Genomic DNA, 16,515 nt, shown 5'->3' on the forward strand with positions numbered 1-16,515 from the left:
AGGTGCACAACCGCACAGCTGGGGGAGCCCCGCAGCGCCCCGTCTGAGCTCTGGGCCTTGTTCTGGTCCTTCTTAGGCCGAACAGCTCTTCATTTCAAAAGCTCTCGGGTGTTTTAAGGGTGTGGGGGGGGAGGGGAGCCTAGCAAAACTAAGGACATCCAGGAAAGAACTGGTGCATCACTACCACAACCCTTTTTCAATCCCAACCAAAATCACCGAAATTTAGCTAGTCAATTTTCACTTTCTGTAACCAGAAAGTACTTTTTTCTTCTTACAAACTGGGTTTAAAAGCACACTAAAACTTTAAAAAGTATTTTAGACAAATCAGGAAATTCCCTGTCCAAAATTTTTTATGACAAATGTTAAGAATATTTTTTCACTGTTTGATTTTTTTTATAAACATTCATGGTTTATGGCAATAAAATATCAATAGAAATAGGTCCAGATATCCATTTTTAAAATGCTCCACCCAGGTACACTTCCTTGAAGAGACAGTACGTTCTCGCTGCTGTCGCGTTCACCATGAAGAGGCAGATGAAGTACCACGACACGTGCAACCACGTGTCACCATAGTGAAAGTCAACCATTCAGAACATCTGTCCTCTGGTAAGGTAACAGTGAATTCCAAGTTCAGCAGCACTTTGACACACTGCCCCAGGGAACCTTCCGAGACACGAAAGATCTTCACCGTCACCGACCTCCACCCCCATCACGTACGTAGAGCTGTGGGAATGTCCTGTTTCAGAGATAGTGGGGGGACGATCAGAAATTTATAAACTCGTATAAAAGGAACCACACTGGGAACCGACCTCCTTCAATACTCTGGACTTCTTACTTGTAACTGTGAACGATTCTACGAATGATCTTTCGTGCTACTCTTTTAGGCCACGCACACTTCTTGAGGAATGCCCCCAGAGAAGGCCTGTCAGAACGGCACTGTTCTGCCAGTGAGGGGAGAGAGGCCAGACTACTGAGTGAACATACCCTATGTCAGATGGCAGTGCGTGCCGAGGAAGGAGAAGCGACGACGCAGGCAGTGATGGGAGGAGGCGGCACCGGAAATTCTGGACAGGGAGCCCAGCGAAGTGCTCCCGGATGAGGAGCTCGAGCAAGCCCCTACGGGAAACAAGGGGGCCGCACATGTGCGCCGGGGAATAGTCAGCTAAGAAGAGGAGGCCCTGCGGAGGCCCGGGGTGGGCCGGCGGCTGGGGAACCTGAGTAAGACCACGGGGGTCCGTGCGGCTCAGAGAAGCAGAGGAGGGGAAGAGGGACACCCGGTGATGTCCGGGACGTCCTCGTGGGGGCGGGGGGCAGGATCGCAGAGCCCTGTCCGTTCGTTAGGACTGGCTTCTGCCCTCTGAATGAAGTGGGGAGTCGCTGGAGCATGTTAGGTGAAGGGGTCATGTGACTGTCTTGTGCTACTTATTGGGTTGGCCAAAAAGTTCGTGAGATGGCTGTCTCTAGTAGCACTAGATTGTCTTTAACTTTATTCAAAACAATTTTGTTAGATTATATTGTGACAGCTGTCACACCAGCATACATTTAAGAAAAACCTTATCAAATTTGGTGAATTTCTGTACAGCCATTTTAATACTGAAAATGGAAGAAAATAAGCAACGTTTTTGGCATATTGTGCTTTATTATTTAAAGAAAGGTGAAAATACAATGGAAACGCAAGAAAGGCCTTGTACAGTGGATGGAGAAGGTGCTGTGACTGATCAAACATGTCAGAAGTGGTGTGCGAAGTTCTGTGCTGGAGACTTCCTGCTGAACATGCTCCACAGGTGGGCAGACCAGCTGAAGCTGACAGCGGTCAAATCGAGACACTGAGAGCAACCAGCGTTCTGCCACATGGGCGAAAGCCAGCAAGCACAAAATACCCAAGTCCGTGAGTTATTGGTGAAAATAAAAAATGTGTCTTCTATTTTATGGAAAAAAACTTACGGACTTTTGGCCAACCCAATGTTTATTCATGCCAGCCTGGACCCGTGTGTACTCGTTTTACTGTGGACGAACAGCTAACACGATCACTGTCTGTTCTCCACCATCAGGCTGGCTCCTGAACTCTCAGTGAGTCCCCGCCTCTCTGAGCACCTCCTCCTTTCCTGGTGCCTTATTCTCCCTGCACCAGGAACCACTTTACTTCTTAAGGAGAACAGCGGTGAAAAGCCAAGGTCTAGGCCCTAGGTGTGCTCACTGCTCCCCGGGCCCCAGCTTCCGGGCCTTCACGGTGGACAGAGCTAAGGAACAAATGTATGCATGCCAGCTCACGCATGTACACACAACTGCAGTTCAGGATCTGTCTGTGTAAATGTTAAAAACCGTGAGTTTACATCGATCCCTCTGATTGCATTCCAACGCCACAAAATTCAGGCTAGCCCTTCCTCATTAGTAGCTCCTTTCTCCAACAGTGGAAAACCCAGCTCTCACGATCTACCCTCTATTCACTGACTTGTTCACTATGACATACACATAAAGCAGTTTCAGAAGCGCCGACCCACACCCCTGCCAGAAACTCACGCACTCCCTGTGTGACAGCACGTACGTGCAGTTCCTCTGTCTACAGCCTTACGGGTAACCCGCCAACATCCTGGTTTCCATGTACTTGGGGTCGCTCTTCTCCTCCCCACCCCTCTAAGTGCGAGTTTCCCCGTTCCCTTCTGTCCCCTTACCCTGCTACACTGTTGTAACTGCTTACGTGGGGGCAGCTGGAGGAGCTGTCCCTCACTGTGTTTTTCAGCTGCACCGGAGTCCACAGCATGAATCGTACCATGTGCACTCGGCCATTCTCTATTGTGTGTCGTCAGGTAGGTTGTTGGCAATTTAATCGCGTGAGTATTCTGTACTATTGCAGGCATATTCTCAGTGCAGATTCCAAGAACGGTCACAAGGTAAGTGCACACGTAGCTTGTTACGTATCATCAAACTTCCCTGAGGAAACTCTGTACCAATTTGCATTCCCACCAGCAAGGTGTATGAGTGACCATTCTCCACAGCCTCCTCAACAACTTTTTATATGTTTAGATTTTTGTCAATGCGACAAACTCTTCTTTTCTTAGGGGAGAACAAGTTTTAAAAGTTCTAGCTAACTGGTCTACCTTATGCCTATGTGATAATGGAGAAAAACAAGACAAAACCAAAGAAAGGGCGACAGAAAGCGGACACCATCCTGCTCTGACCGACTTGCTGTCGTGGAGACCAGGCAGACTGTCCCGACAAAGCCGTCCCCGGCCACCTTCCCTCTCCGCTCCACGCCCTCCCCGCGCTCACCCAGCTCCGCTGGCTTGGGCCCGCTCCACACTAACGCGGAGATGAAGTGAGCAGGAATGCGAGCTTCCCACGCCCCGATTCCTCTGCGGGGCTAGGGCAAAGCCTTGACCTCTAACTTCCACGTAAGTATTATTCAGTGTGCATGTAAAGAACAAGAACGGCACCTTCTGTCCAAGACGGACGGGGAGAGGCGAGCTTCCCTTTACCCGCGCAGCAAACAGAGCCAGGAAATACATGTGCTCACACTAACTCAGGTACACACACAGGTCTGTATTTCCGTATTTGTGTAAACGTTAGAGAGTTCACATTGACTTCTTCGATTCCAACTCAACACCAGGAAGCTCCGTTTAGCCTTTGTTCTCCGTCTTTCCTATTGCACAGGCTTTACTGTGCGTCACGGATCCTGCATTTCCCACACGCTGAAGGCAAGACCCTCCCCCAGCAAGACGCCACGCTCTCCACCGGGACGCTGGCTTTAACGCGGTGGCCTGGGACCAATCCCGCAGCTACCTCTGAGGTTCGCCTGTGCTTTTCAGCGTGGTAAGATAATCCCCAACCGCTTCCCAACTAGTTCACAGGAAAAATGGCTCTCACGGATCCATGCTCCTCCTGACCTGGCCACCTAAGTATGTTCAGACAGTGGGATTTCCTACTCAGCATTACACTGCTCAGACCAGGATAACACAAGCACTTAAATGTAATGGCACATTTCCAAAACAAGCACTCTTAAACAACTAATCCTGAGGTGAGTGACTCATCCACGTAAAGGACATCGTTCTGATAACCTGGGTAAAGCTGATGTTACAACAATTGAATAGTTACTTGAATCTAAGTCCTTGTCTCAACTACACTTTTGAAAGTTTTAACTGCATTCCATCCATCAAAGACCCCACATGTAACGTCTGTGGCCAGAATTTCCATTTCTAATGTCCCTTTGGAAGGGCCGCCGCACTGCGCAGGGTTCGCTGCGTCTCTCTCTGCGCTTGTCCTGCGGCGGGCGCGCTGAGGACGGCAGACTGGGACACAATGGGACTTGGGGACAGTGCCAAAAGGATGAACCAAACTGCCAACTTAGCTGAAAGGGAGTATTTTAATCAGCTTTTGAAATATCAAGACAGAACCAGCCCACTGTGGACTAACAGCTGTCAGGGCTTGTCTCCCAGGTGAGAACTTCATCAAGTGCTTCTGTCTTAAAGAGGGACCACGTGGACGGATAAACAGAGCCAGTGACTCTGATTCCTAAACATTTTAATTTCTCGTTCAAATATAAAATACTTATTTTAAAAAGTTACAGTTACTGCCTCATTTAACATACTATGTTCTAGTGGTATGAACAAACAACTCTCAGATACGAATTAATAATTCCCTATTTTGAGGGGTTCTACATTATAGAAATTATTATTCAATAATTACCTATTAAAATAGTTCTTACAAGGGAGCCTTCCTGTGGGCTAGTGCAAGTGTTACAAGGCTGGGCTTGGGGGACAGCTCTACTTACTTCTGTGCTCCCTGAGACAACAGCTTTGTCCACGCTCACGGACAAGGGGTCTTCCGTCCGGCCCACTCCCAGCGACCACTCCACGCAGCGGTGATGAGCCCAGCACGTGCCTAGGGCGGTCAGAGCGGAAGGAGCAAGTGAGTGACGTTAGCCGCGCACGGACACCAGTAAGCACAGGCGCGCGAGGCCCGCCCACGCCACGGTGCGAGACACCGGGCGTAGCGCAGCGCCATGCGGGGACCTGTCAGAACCACAGCCCTCGGGCTGCAGCCAGAGCCCACTGACCGAGACTCTGGCCGCGGTGCTGGGACTCCGTTTTAACAGGCCCCCTCCCCCACCTGGTGGTTCTCAGGAGCTCAAAACAATGAGAATCACAGAATTAGTAATTATTTCTCCAACGAAAAATTAAATATTACTGTAAGATCTTTTATCTGGAATCTCACACACAACACACCACTTTTCGGTGCATGTTACTTCGCACGCCGTGTGTGACAACGAGCACGTGTGGCGAACAAGCTGCAGCCCGCCCCCCTGTCCTGCCCCACCCACCCCACGGGCCACGCCAGCCGCGGCCGTGACACCCTCCTCCGTCACAGAGCTCCTGAGTCACCACCACCAGTGGGCCAGAAACCCCGACAGCTCCTCCAGAGGGCGCGGTGCTCCTCTGTCGTAGTGGGGCGCCCGCGTGGCTAAGCACTACCGCCCCTGCCCCTGCAGTCGGGCAAAGAGACGCAGGCCGCCGTGAGCCCCACGTTCGCACAGACCCCTTCCAAATGCTGTCTTTCCTCAGTCATTGGGTCACCACGGCTTCGCCACCGACACAGAGGCACTCGCGAGAGTTAGAAGAGCTTCTGGCCCGGGGTTACTTTATTTTACCTGAGCGGGCACACTTCCCGATGACAGTCCCTGCTCTGCGATCAGACCGCCCCTACACTAAGGGCCCCCGCTCTGAAGGTGCTCCTTCGGGCACACTGACGTGCCCACAGAACCAACGGGCGGCGGACCCCGGCCGGCTCATACCTGCGGGCCCAAACAAGGCTTGGACGTCGACGGCATCCGGCAGGCCGACCACACTGAGCTCGTCCCAGACGCGGGCAGCCTGGCCGTCGGGAGCGGTCTGCGTGCCCACGCTCACGTGAGCCGCTGCGTGCTGCGGCGGCGGCCGCTCTCTGGGGAGAGGAACGAGAGGGATGTGAGGTGAGAGCGACAGAGAATGTTCCGCTCTGTAACAGCCTGCATGCAGCACAGTGCCGGGTGCACTTGAACTCGGCAGGCACACGCCGTCCTACGACCGCTTAGGACACGTCTGTTGTTACTCATAGTGTAAGGTGAAACTAGATCGTGACCTTGTATCACGTAAGCGACTAAAAAGTCTTCACATCTGTGAACAACGTAAAAACTGCAGTTGTAAATTTACTTTGCCGTTCTATGTATTTTTTAAAAAACTGACACTCTGATATTCTAATCACATTCTCTCACATAAAACTGACACTCTAATATTCTAGCATTTTCTCACATAAAATGAATGTTCTCTTTGGTCTTACTTAAATGCTCGTAAGACCTAGTGGGATCGAACCAGAACCCACATCTGCTTTTCCCTAAGCGAGGGCCACCACGACGGAGCTGGTGTGGCGGGCGACCTGACGCCGGAGCGGCGGCCTCCCAGGGAGGTGAAACCCCGCTGAGGGTGCGGGGGAGGCAGTGGGAGCAGAGCGGGGCAGCGGGCGCTTTCTCACGCCCCCGCCCCGGCCAACCCCGGCAGCTGGTCTGCGGCAGGACACCGCACGTCCTCGCTGCCGGGGCCGTGCACCTCGAACGGGAACTGCGGGAGAGACAGTGACGAGCTGCCCGTGGCCCCGGGACGCGGAAGGCCGTGCGGCAGCAGAGACCGCAGCGCACAGCGGGCACTGGGACCGGCCACAGCGGAGGGGAGACCTGGGACCGCCCCGGCCCGTGAGCCTCAGACACGCATTAACGGAGGCGGTTACGTAGACAGTGCCTGCCACTGCGCTCGAGCGTGTAAGATGGGGGAAACCGGACGACTGGCAGCCCAACTTTAATTCTCTCCTGATGCCACAGGGTTTAACCTGTCGCGACGCGGGGTTAAGTCACTGCTGAGTACGGGGCGTGACTCGCTGCACTCCGGTCTGCTGGGCACCTAGTGGGACCCTGCTAGGAGAAAAGCAGCACGAGGCCAGGGCACTGGCCTGTTTATACCAACAATCACTGTAAGGAAAAAAGTATTAACAGATTTCAGTAAGCACATCTAAATATCAAACCGCAGAAAAATAGCCAATATGTTTATGTTCTGCATTAGAAATGTATAGACTTAACTTTTCTAGAACGTTTAGCATGCTCTGCTAATTCTAAATTCTCATTTTTATAAATATCTGAAGAAGAACAAACTCTTTCCTATAAATATAATCTCCACCCCTACAAATATATTCTTCCTGGTTAGTCGTTGGCATTTCATTGGGAGGGGGAAAAGGACTAACAGTCCACCCATAAAGACTAATGTATCGTTATAGCGTGCTTCCTTTGCACCAGTATGTGACGTGGGGCGGGTACAAAGACCAGCGGAACGGCCACGCAGCCTGCTGCGGACCGGCTGCTGGCCGGCGACTCCCTCAGAGCCCCCCGGGCCCTGCGGCCGGCCGGTCTGCACACAGCACACCAGACGCCGCCGGCGCCCGCCCTGAGGAGGACAGCGGCCCGGCCCAGGGAGGGGCGCGGAGAGAAGTCAGCTGAAACGCAAGCCCCCAGCAGGTTAAGTCTAAGCCGAGAGGGAAGGAGAAGGGAACCCTTGATGATGGATCCCTGTGTTTAGCAAACCAGGAGGGAAAACTATTTTAAAACCTCCCTCACAAGTTTTAAAGGAAAAAAAACTGTCTGGTTTATAGTCCATCAGTAACATATTCTGTAAATATTTAGAATCATTACCAAGCTAAATTAATTGTTTACCCCTAAATGATTTCTAAATTTTGTAAATGTGCTTCATTCCTAAGGTCCATTAACTGGCTTGTCATGATGACTTAATAACATGGAAAACACTTAGTGTGTATGAAGGCTTTCATAAACGAAGGCTATTTTTACATAATTATCATCTTCACCCATAGAGTTTCACTACAAACTAACTAATAAAGTCAGTCGCTGAAGCCCAAGTGCACTTCCCGGAACAGGTGCTTGAGTATGGCCCTTACTGGAGGCGGAGCAGGAAGACACGAGATGCGGCCCGTCCGGTGCACAGCTGTGCTGGTCACCGACGGACACTGGGAGTCCGCTGGACCTCGCCGTGTCCTGTGAGGGTAGGACCGCTCGCTTTGTCCACGGGGAGTGCTAGTGTCCAGGACCTAGCTGTGGCCTTCGTAAAAGCAACACTCAAAATACGGCACTTCTAGACTCCCTTAAACCGGTCCACCTTAACTCCTTCTAGAAGATCCTCTCCTGTGATTGCCCCACTTCCTGCTTCGGGCCTTCAAGGCGCTGGCAGCAGCCCATGGCCAGCCGGCCGGGCCGGGCCAGCCCAGCGCAGCACAGCTACGCCTCCGCCTCCTGGGCCCGCGCCCGGGGAGCACTTGCAGCCAGGGGAGCACTTGCAGGGTGACATCACTGCCCTCCAGGGGCAGCGCGGGGAGCCTTCCAAGCACATCAGCTTGACACTTTCTGGTGGACCTCAGAAAATTCCCCTCCCTCCACTACCAAAGCCAAGTCCACAGGTGAAGACGGCCTTGAACCAAAGCTCTACAGAAGATGAGATGAGTTTTAACTTGGGAAGCAGACGTATTTGAAAAGAGTGTTGGGGAGTGTTGGGAAACTATATTGACCGTGAATATAAACACCAATGCGTAGTGACACAAGTCCCTAAGTAAACGGCTGCTTCAGTAAAAGAGAAGAGCACCTTACTTCAGGACCCTGGGCTTCCCAAGAGTCTGCCAGAGAGTGCGACGTGCTCTCGAGCGCCCGCACACGCCGGCGGCCCGGGGAGGCCCCCGCTGAGCAGGAAAGGCCCCGCCGGGCCCCGCCACCCCCCGGCCCTGCTCCTGCACAGACCACCAGCGCGCACTCAGAGGAAGGAGAGACTCCATCCGTCGTCTTGACCTACTTCCCACGGTGTGTGCCCTCGAGAGTTTTCTTCTGAAGTGAACCTTTGTGATCACACTGATTCTGTTAGTATGCGGTGAAGAGAACAAACTTTTTAAAAATACAAAAGAGGTTTTGAGAAAAGGAGCAATTTGCTGGGTTAATGGCGAGCCATAAAGCATCCTATGAACGCTGGAAACATGAGAAACTTCCAGTCACAACACCATTTCTGGAGGCACAAACAACGCAGCGAAAACACGTTTTACGGTCTGACCGCGTCCCGACCGGTCAGATCTGAGAGAGTGCTTACTTCCTCTGTCCTCTCTGCTTCCGCGGCGCCAAGTTGTGTGTCTTCTCGCAGGTCCCGTTGCTGCTGTCGTCCACGTCCCTCTTGCCAGAAGGCGGGTTTCTCCAGGGCAGGACCAGCCCAGGGGTCGCCCGGAACTGTCTCAGGTCTCCCTGTCCCAGGGAGCTCTTCTCGCCGCAGTAACAGAAAGCACAGAGCTGTTCACTGGCAGGAAGGCAAGGAAGGGAGACAGGAGCAGAAGTAGTTTTACTGAACTTTTTACAGGGACAACCATAGACACAGGCGCTTTAAAATCAAATAGTGTTTTTAGCACAAGCTAAGCTTTTTAATGTCTCCAGCATAAAAACAAAACAATTATACATTTACAACTCTGCTTTTCCACAACACGATTTTTTAAAAAATAGCAACCATACCAAAACCAAAAAAATTACAGCTTGAGTCTAGAAACACAGTTTTCTTTTAAACCCGATCCAAGAAACTCGGAGGGTTAAAACCCGGCGAGGAGAGTAAAGCTGAGCCTGGGGAGGGGGAGGGCGGGGGTCCGTGGCCGCACAGTCATGTGCCAGCTCTGGGAGACAGCGGGTGACGACGTCGGGTTTCACCACTGCATGGAACGTCCTGCGTGGGTAACGTGTCACCCCCCCACACACACACACACACCCACGTCGAGTGGGATAAAACACGAGCGTGAGTGGGTGCGGCACGCCCCTGGCGTGGTGCTGGAGGCAGAGGAAGGGCGCGGCAGGACCAGGGAAGGGGTGGAGAGCGGAGAAACGGCTTCGGGGGGGGGGCGCAAGGTCATGCGCCACAGACACCGGACACGGTGTGTTCACCAGGACTGCGGAGGACAGACGGCGAGCCCCAGTGTGGACTAGCGACTGTGGCTGGTGACAATGCCTCAAAGCGGTGTCTCCTTTGTAACAAGCACATCACCCCCGTGCACAATGCCAACAGGCAGGGAAACTGGGGCGGGAGGAGGCTGGCAATGGGAACTCTCCGTACCATTCGCTTGATGCTTCTGTAAACCAAAAATTGTTCTGAACAATGAAATCTATTAACTTTTTTAAAGAGCTATGTCAAAAAGTTAAAGGACAAAAAACAATACAAACTCATGGAATATACACTTGATGAAGGACCTTAGGGAAAACACCTTTAAAAAGCAGCGCATGCACTGCAGCTGCCCCAAGTCTGGTCCTCAGGCGTCACGGCCCCCACCGTCCCCCCTGCCGTCCCCACCCCGTGCACTGTCCCTGGTGTCTCCAGTTAACAGGAGATGGGAACAATCCACAGTCTGTCTAGGTGTTCTTTGCAATGTGAAGACCTACTCCAACTGGGCTGATGAAGTGACTCGTGAATCAGGCCGCGTCCCACACCGCAGCTGGAAGGGGGCTCTCGGGAGTTTTTCAAACGCCAGTTAAATCCAGACTGGGTCTCTCTCAGCTAACTTCCTTTGGGTTATGAAAGCTGCCCGCTCACATTTTTCCAGCATTCCCTATTTCAGTGCAACGAGGAATGTGCTGCCTGCTGATGCAGACACAGGCGCAGTCAACGAGACCCACTTTCAGAAGGTGAAGCGGACAGGAAGAAGACGGGCGTCCCGCACCAGGGCCGCATGGGTGCTACAGCTCCCCGGCCCGTGGTGCGCCCGGGCCACCGCACTCACGCCTCCCCACATGCACACGCCCCGCGTCTGGCTCCCTTCTGCCCCTGCGGACGCCCGCTGCGCATGGCAACAACCACTGGTGTTGGCCTTGCCGACACCACTGATTAGAGAACCAGGCAATACTTTTAACGTATGGATCAAAAATATCTTCAGATGCCACTGTGTACCCAAAGCCAGCACTCACGTGTGAAGGTGTACTAAGATTATTCCCAGCCTTGCAAGAGCTCGGAAATCTCGCCCCACAGCAGGCCCACCCGACAACACTCCCAGCGAAGTGCCCGCCCTGCTGGAGTGTTAGGAAAGGCTGGGAGAGACAAGGAGTGAGGGCTGTCACACGTCTCAGGGGGCGGGGGACCGGGGCGGCACACAGAGGGATCTCTGGTTCCACTCTGGACAGAGGACTCGGCAGGGCGCCGCTCCCTCCCTTGCCACCGAAACTCTCCGAACAACAGAGCGACTCCCTTTCCTGACTGCCGGGAGGCAGAGGTCTCAGGGCCCCCCACCCCCTGCCCTGGGTGACAGGCACGTCAGAGAGACGAGCACAGGCACCGCTCCACCCAGAGAGGAGGACACCCGATGTCGCGCCAGTGGGACGGCAGTGAGTCCGCAGGAAAGGTCGGAAACCGCTGGAGGCCCAGTGGGGGGCCGTGCGGGAACGGAAGGCCCAGACGGCCCACAGGCCCAGGGGCACCGTCCTGTCTGAGGACCTCCTGGGGCACATGCGCAAGGGGAGGGGTCCTGAGGACCCGCCGGTCACGGGACCAGCCCGGGCCGCGGGACGGCAGCCGTCTGGGGAGACACGAGGACCCACCCACACTGTCCCCCACTGTGCCTGGGAACAAAAGCCTTAGGCTGGGGGTGGCGGGGGGGGGAGACCACCTTGCTGCAATGGCAGTGGCCACCTGCAGGCGGGGGACACAACGGGGGTCGGGGGGGCCTTGAACCCTGGATGCGGAGCAAGGCTGTGTATGTCCCGGCCCAGACCACTGCTGGTCCCCCACAGCAGGGTCACGGCAGGGCCACCGAGAACTCCAGGGTCACAAGGGTGGGAGCCCCAGCAGGAGCGGGAGCTCCAGCAGGAGGGGCGAGGACAGGAGACGGAGGGAGGCGTGGCAAAGCAAGGGGAAGCAGGCAGTTCAGGGAGACAGGGACGGTCACTGGTGCCTGATCTCGGAGTCTTCCTCGGGGCTTTCAGATAAAGCCAAAGACAAAAGACTTCAGAGCTGAATTATACATTTAGATTAAAACGTCCTGTTGCTTTCTTTCTTTTCTTCTCTTTTTTTTTTTTTTGAGAGAGAGGAAGGGAAGGGAGGGAGAGGGAGAGAGAGACAAACATCGATGTGGGAGAGAAGCATCAATTGGTTGCCTCTCATATGCGCCCCGACCAGGAACCGAACCTGCCACCCAGGCCTGTGCCCTGACCAGGAATCGAACCAGCGACTTCTCGCTTTGCAGGAAGACACCCAAACCACTGAGCCACATCAGCCAGGGCCTGTTTTTTTTTTTTTGTTTGTTTGTTTTTTTAAAGAATAAAGGCAGAATAAGTCACTAGAGGAAAAAGTGTACAGGTAGCTGTCACACTGCCCCTAACGATAAGAGCTCAGAGACTCCGGTGGTGGCAGAAGAGTGACCTGGTGACGCCCTGTTCTGGCAGAGGAGAGGACCGCTCGGCTCTATGACCGCCTGAGCCCCGAGACCGCGCTCCCCAACGGCACACGAGGCCAACACCCCGAAAGTGGAAGCGACTCAGTAATGGAATCCCACCCAGGCTTACGCCCAAGGCCGACCTCGCGGAGCGGCCCCCACAGCCACCCGGTCGCCCTGCCCAGCCAGCCGCGCCCGCGCTCTGACCTGATTCTGGCTTCCACGCCCACGGAGACCAGGGAGCTGGCCGACTCCTCGGACACCGAGCGCTGCAGGGCCGGGGCGGGCCGTCTGCCGCCGTCCGCCTCGGCTTCCGCGTCCTCTTCCGCAGACTGGTCTTTGATCTCTGCTTCGTGGGGAACAAGAGAGGACACAGAGTCACTCCGCAGTCACGGCCACCTTCGGCGAGTGCAGCTGCAGAGCACAGGCCACGAGGGAAAGCGAGCCACACGCACGACGCCTCTCCGCCCACAGGCAGGAGCACGACGCCTCTCCGCCCACAGGCAGGAAGAGCTCGTGGGCGTCGGCAATGACACTGCTCACACGCGTCCCTCCCCCCCACGCTGCGGAGTGGGAACGGGGCACGCTTCTTGCCCCCGGCCACAGTGCGCCCCGAGAAGCTCCCTCCTCCCGGCGACTGTGGAAAACCTTATGTTCCGGTTTCAGCAGCTGGTTGACAGAACAAATGCATTTCCATGTAACTCATTTTAAAAAAAAGTTTCTTGGCAACTTGTAACTCGTAATTATAGTTCATTTGAAGCCATCGCCGTGCCCTCTAATTACCAGCCTCTCCGCGAGCTGACTAATTGGGAACGACGCACCTCGGCTCCGCCACCCGGTCCACGCTCCCCGGGACCCCAGCCCAGCCCCGGCCCCGGCCCACGGAGGCCGCATCACCACTGCGCAGAGTTCCAGACGTGCCCTGCCGCCCTGCCGCTGTTCTGGGCACCGAAGTCTGGTCCACTGGGGTCTGGGCGGGAATGGGCACAGCCATCCCCCTCCCCCCGCGGCGGGGTCAGCCCCACGTCCTTGGCTGGCTCCTTCCTGACGTGACGTTACCTGGACCTCTGCGCACCGCACCCCCGCCACAGCCCCTCCGGCTCCACCGCCCTGCGCCCCGCCCCCCCCGCCCCGCCGGTCCTTCCTTGCACCCCCTCCACGGTGGGGTGGGATCCAGAGCGGCTGCCTCCTCGCTGCTGCCACCACAGCAGCTGGCTGCTCCACCACCAGCCAGAGCCCCCTCGCCCCCTCCGCAGCCTTCAAACCTTCCGGAAACTCATCTGACACCAAGAACCGCCACCTCCCCAGCGAGATGCTCTTCGGGAGGGAGCATCTGCCTCTGGAGGCGGGACACACGGCAGATCACCATGGGCGCTGGGCGCTGACCTCTGAAAGGCCAGCTCTACCGACTGCTGGCGACACAACTTGAGATACAAGTGCTCTCCCTCAGCCTCCGCCGCTTGCCGGAGCGATGGGAGGTCAGGGGTCGCGTGAGGCTGCCGACGCAGGGGAAACGCTGTCACCGGTCTCTGCGGCTGGCCCCTCCAGACCTCGGAATGGGAGTGCGGCCCGCCGTGGGTGCAGCGCAGGCTCTGCTCTGCAGGCTTGATTATTGTCCAGGTCTCAACAGTCTCCTCGGGACTTATTAAAGATTTTAAATCAACATCTCTCTGTTCTCCACTGCCCGAGATCCTCGCCTGCATCTGCTAAAGAATCAGTAGGGACTGGTGGGTTTGGTGTTACTTCTGGTTTGGGGATTTGGTTGTTTAGGTCCTTCACCTTTAAGGAGTGAAGACAAATATTATAACTGCGTCTTAGCGATCACTTCCAACCACAAAGAAAGAGACAAAGGTACCTGTAAAGGTGTGGAACTACCTGTAATCACAGAACCTATCTTTTTAAGACTGCTGTCCCTCATTTAGCAGCATAAGCGCGGTGGCACTGTCCACCAGAGTCACGGCGGGGTCTTCAGGAGACGTCAAGTTAGGCGGCAGGATGGGAACCACACTGCCCTGCAGGAAACGGCCGGGAGGCCGGCGGCAACGCAGGGGTGGCTTCTGGTGCCCGGACGTGGTTCTCCACAGCTCTCCAGGAAAAACACACTGCTGCCCACCGCCCGGGGCATGTGCCCCACACCTAGAAACTGCACCCCTGGGGGTGAGGGGAGAGGGTGATCCTCTCCTCAGCCCCACCTGGGTCTCATCACCTGCAACCACTAGGTGGTGCCTGTGCAGTGGTCAGCAGGCTGGAGGGCCCTCGGGGCAGGGCGTCCTTGGAGAGCGGGTCGGCCAGCCCCCGTTGCTCAGTGCGTCCTGTGTGCTGGGCGAGCCTTTGGGCCGGTGATGAAGGGATGTGAGAGTGAGCGAGCCAGATCAGAAGCTGCCCCCACACAACGCGGTTCCACCGCCCGCAACTGTTCCTTAGTCCTCCGTGGTTGGTTGGGTGACAAGCACGTTCAGTTAATAGCGAAGGCTGCTTGCCGTGGTAGTTCAAATCAAAGGCTTGGAATGAATGGTCCAGAATTTACGTTGTACCTGAGTGGTTTCCTAGCAAAGCTCGGGGTGCTGACCACCTAAAAGGCAGCAGCTAAAACCAGCTGGTGTGAGACGGTCTTTCGAGTCAGAGAAGGTGATGCCTGCGAAGCTGTAGCCCCCCGCCCTGAGTGTGCAGTGAGTGGGGGGCACGCGGCCGCCCCGGTCACCCGCATTCCTTCCCCTCGGCTTGCACACCACCCGCTGGACACCGAGCTCTGGCCTCAGGTCGCACGTCACGAAAGTGCACTGTGAGAGGTCACAGGAACAGAGAGAGCGTTCATTTACTCTGCACCTCCTGGCCTTGTGCGAGGAGTTCATACATCAGTAATTTTAGAGTGACTGTTTACCAAACAAAGTAACATTCCACTCAAACAGTAGCCAGTGCAAACACAGAATCGGGGTGCGTCCCCCGGAGGGGCCCAGTCAGGAGACGGCAGAGCTAATGCAGGAGACAGAACCGTGCAGACAGAGGCCCCCCTGGGTGGGCGGGGGAGGAGGGGGGGAGGGGTGCCCGGCTAACACTGGAAGCGCAGGCAGAAGCGTGCCTAACAGGACTCTCGCTGCACCGTTCCCTTTTAAATAGTAAGAACATCTGACATAACGTCCTCATTTGAAAGATAAGCAAACCAACATATCAAAGTCGAACAAGCAGCTCAAGATCACTGGCTAAGAAGCCGGGAGTCAGAGCCACATGCGGCCCTACTGCGCCCCGCACAGCACCTCACGGACTCGCGCGCGCGCGCTGCCCGACTAGGTCCACGTCCGAGAGAGATGGTAACACTCGGGCCGCGTTACTGAGGGGCAGCTGCTGACTACGAGGTGCAACCTGAAAACACAGAGGTTGTCTCTTTATCTCTTTGTGGAGAAAACCCCTCACAGTCAAATTCACAGCAATGAAACCCTCTGATTTGGGGCAATTATGAGATTGTTTCCCTCAAAGATTGAACGCTTCTTTGGAAGGGCTGCACGGGCCCTACAAACGTACCCACCAGCTCACCAACACGACGGCACAGCCGAGCACGGCACGTCCAGGGTGCTCCAGCGCCAGCCACGGCCTCGCCTGTCAGCACACACTTGCAAAGCCTCGTTCTCTTTCCATGAGTTTTCAAACCCCTCCCCCAAGGACATTTTCCAGTGCTTTTAGAGGAAGAGGAAGAGACAGACAGACAGACATCGACATGAAAAACACCAACGGGCTGCCCCCGCCCCGCACGTGTGCTGACGTGCACACCGATCCCGAAACCCAGGCATGCGCGCCCTGACCGGGGATGGAACCCACGACCTCCCAGCTTATGTGACGACATCCAGCCAACCGAGAGCCACACGGGCCAGGGCTCTCACCGTGAATTCTTGTAACGCATTTAGTCAAGTGTTCTAGGGTCTTCGGGGAGAGGCTGCGTCTTCATGCTCACGAGTCTTGAGGCGTGGAACTCTAAGCACCCGTGTCATTGTGAATGTGTGACCAAGGGGGGGCAGGGGGCGCACCTGCGTCTCGGACACCAACAGGAGTCAGGTACTT

The 16,515-nt window shown here is 55.2% G+C and overlaps 1 protein-coding gene across 1 annotated transcript in view; it reads right to left on the bottom strand.

Annotated features, from left to right (window-relative positions):
* KMT2C (lysine methyltransferase 2C) overlaps positions 1–16,515 on the bottom strand; it is a 206,699-nt gene that overhangs the window by 119,753 nt on the left and 70,431 nt on the right. Inside the window, 4 exon segments of the mRNA XM_045837738.1 lie at positions 4,769–4,878; positions 5,789–5,937; positions 9,159–9,359; positions 12,670–12,811. Of these exon segments, the coding sequence (XP_045693694.1) occupies positions 4,769–4,878; positions 5,789–5,937; positions 9,159–9,359; positions 12,670–12,811 (602 nt within the window).

Source organism: Phyllostomus hastatus, unplaced genomic scaffold (assembly GCF_019186645.2).
Source record: "Phyllostomus hastatus isolate PE091 unplaced genomic scaffold, TTU_PhHast_1.1 phas_contig_244, whole genome shotgun sequence".
Classification (NCBI taxonomy): Eukaryota; Metazoa; Chordata; class Mammalia; order Chiroptera; family Phyllostomidae; genus Phyllostomus; species Phyllostomus hastatus.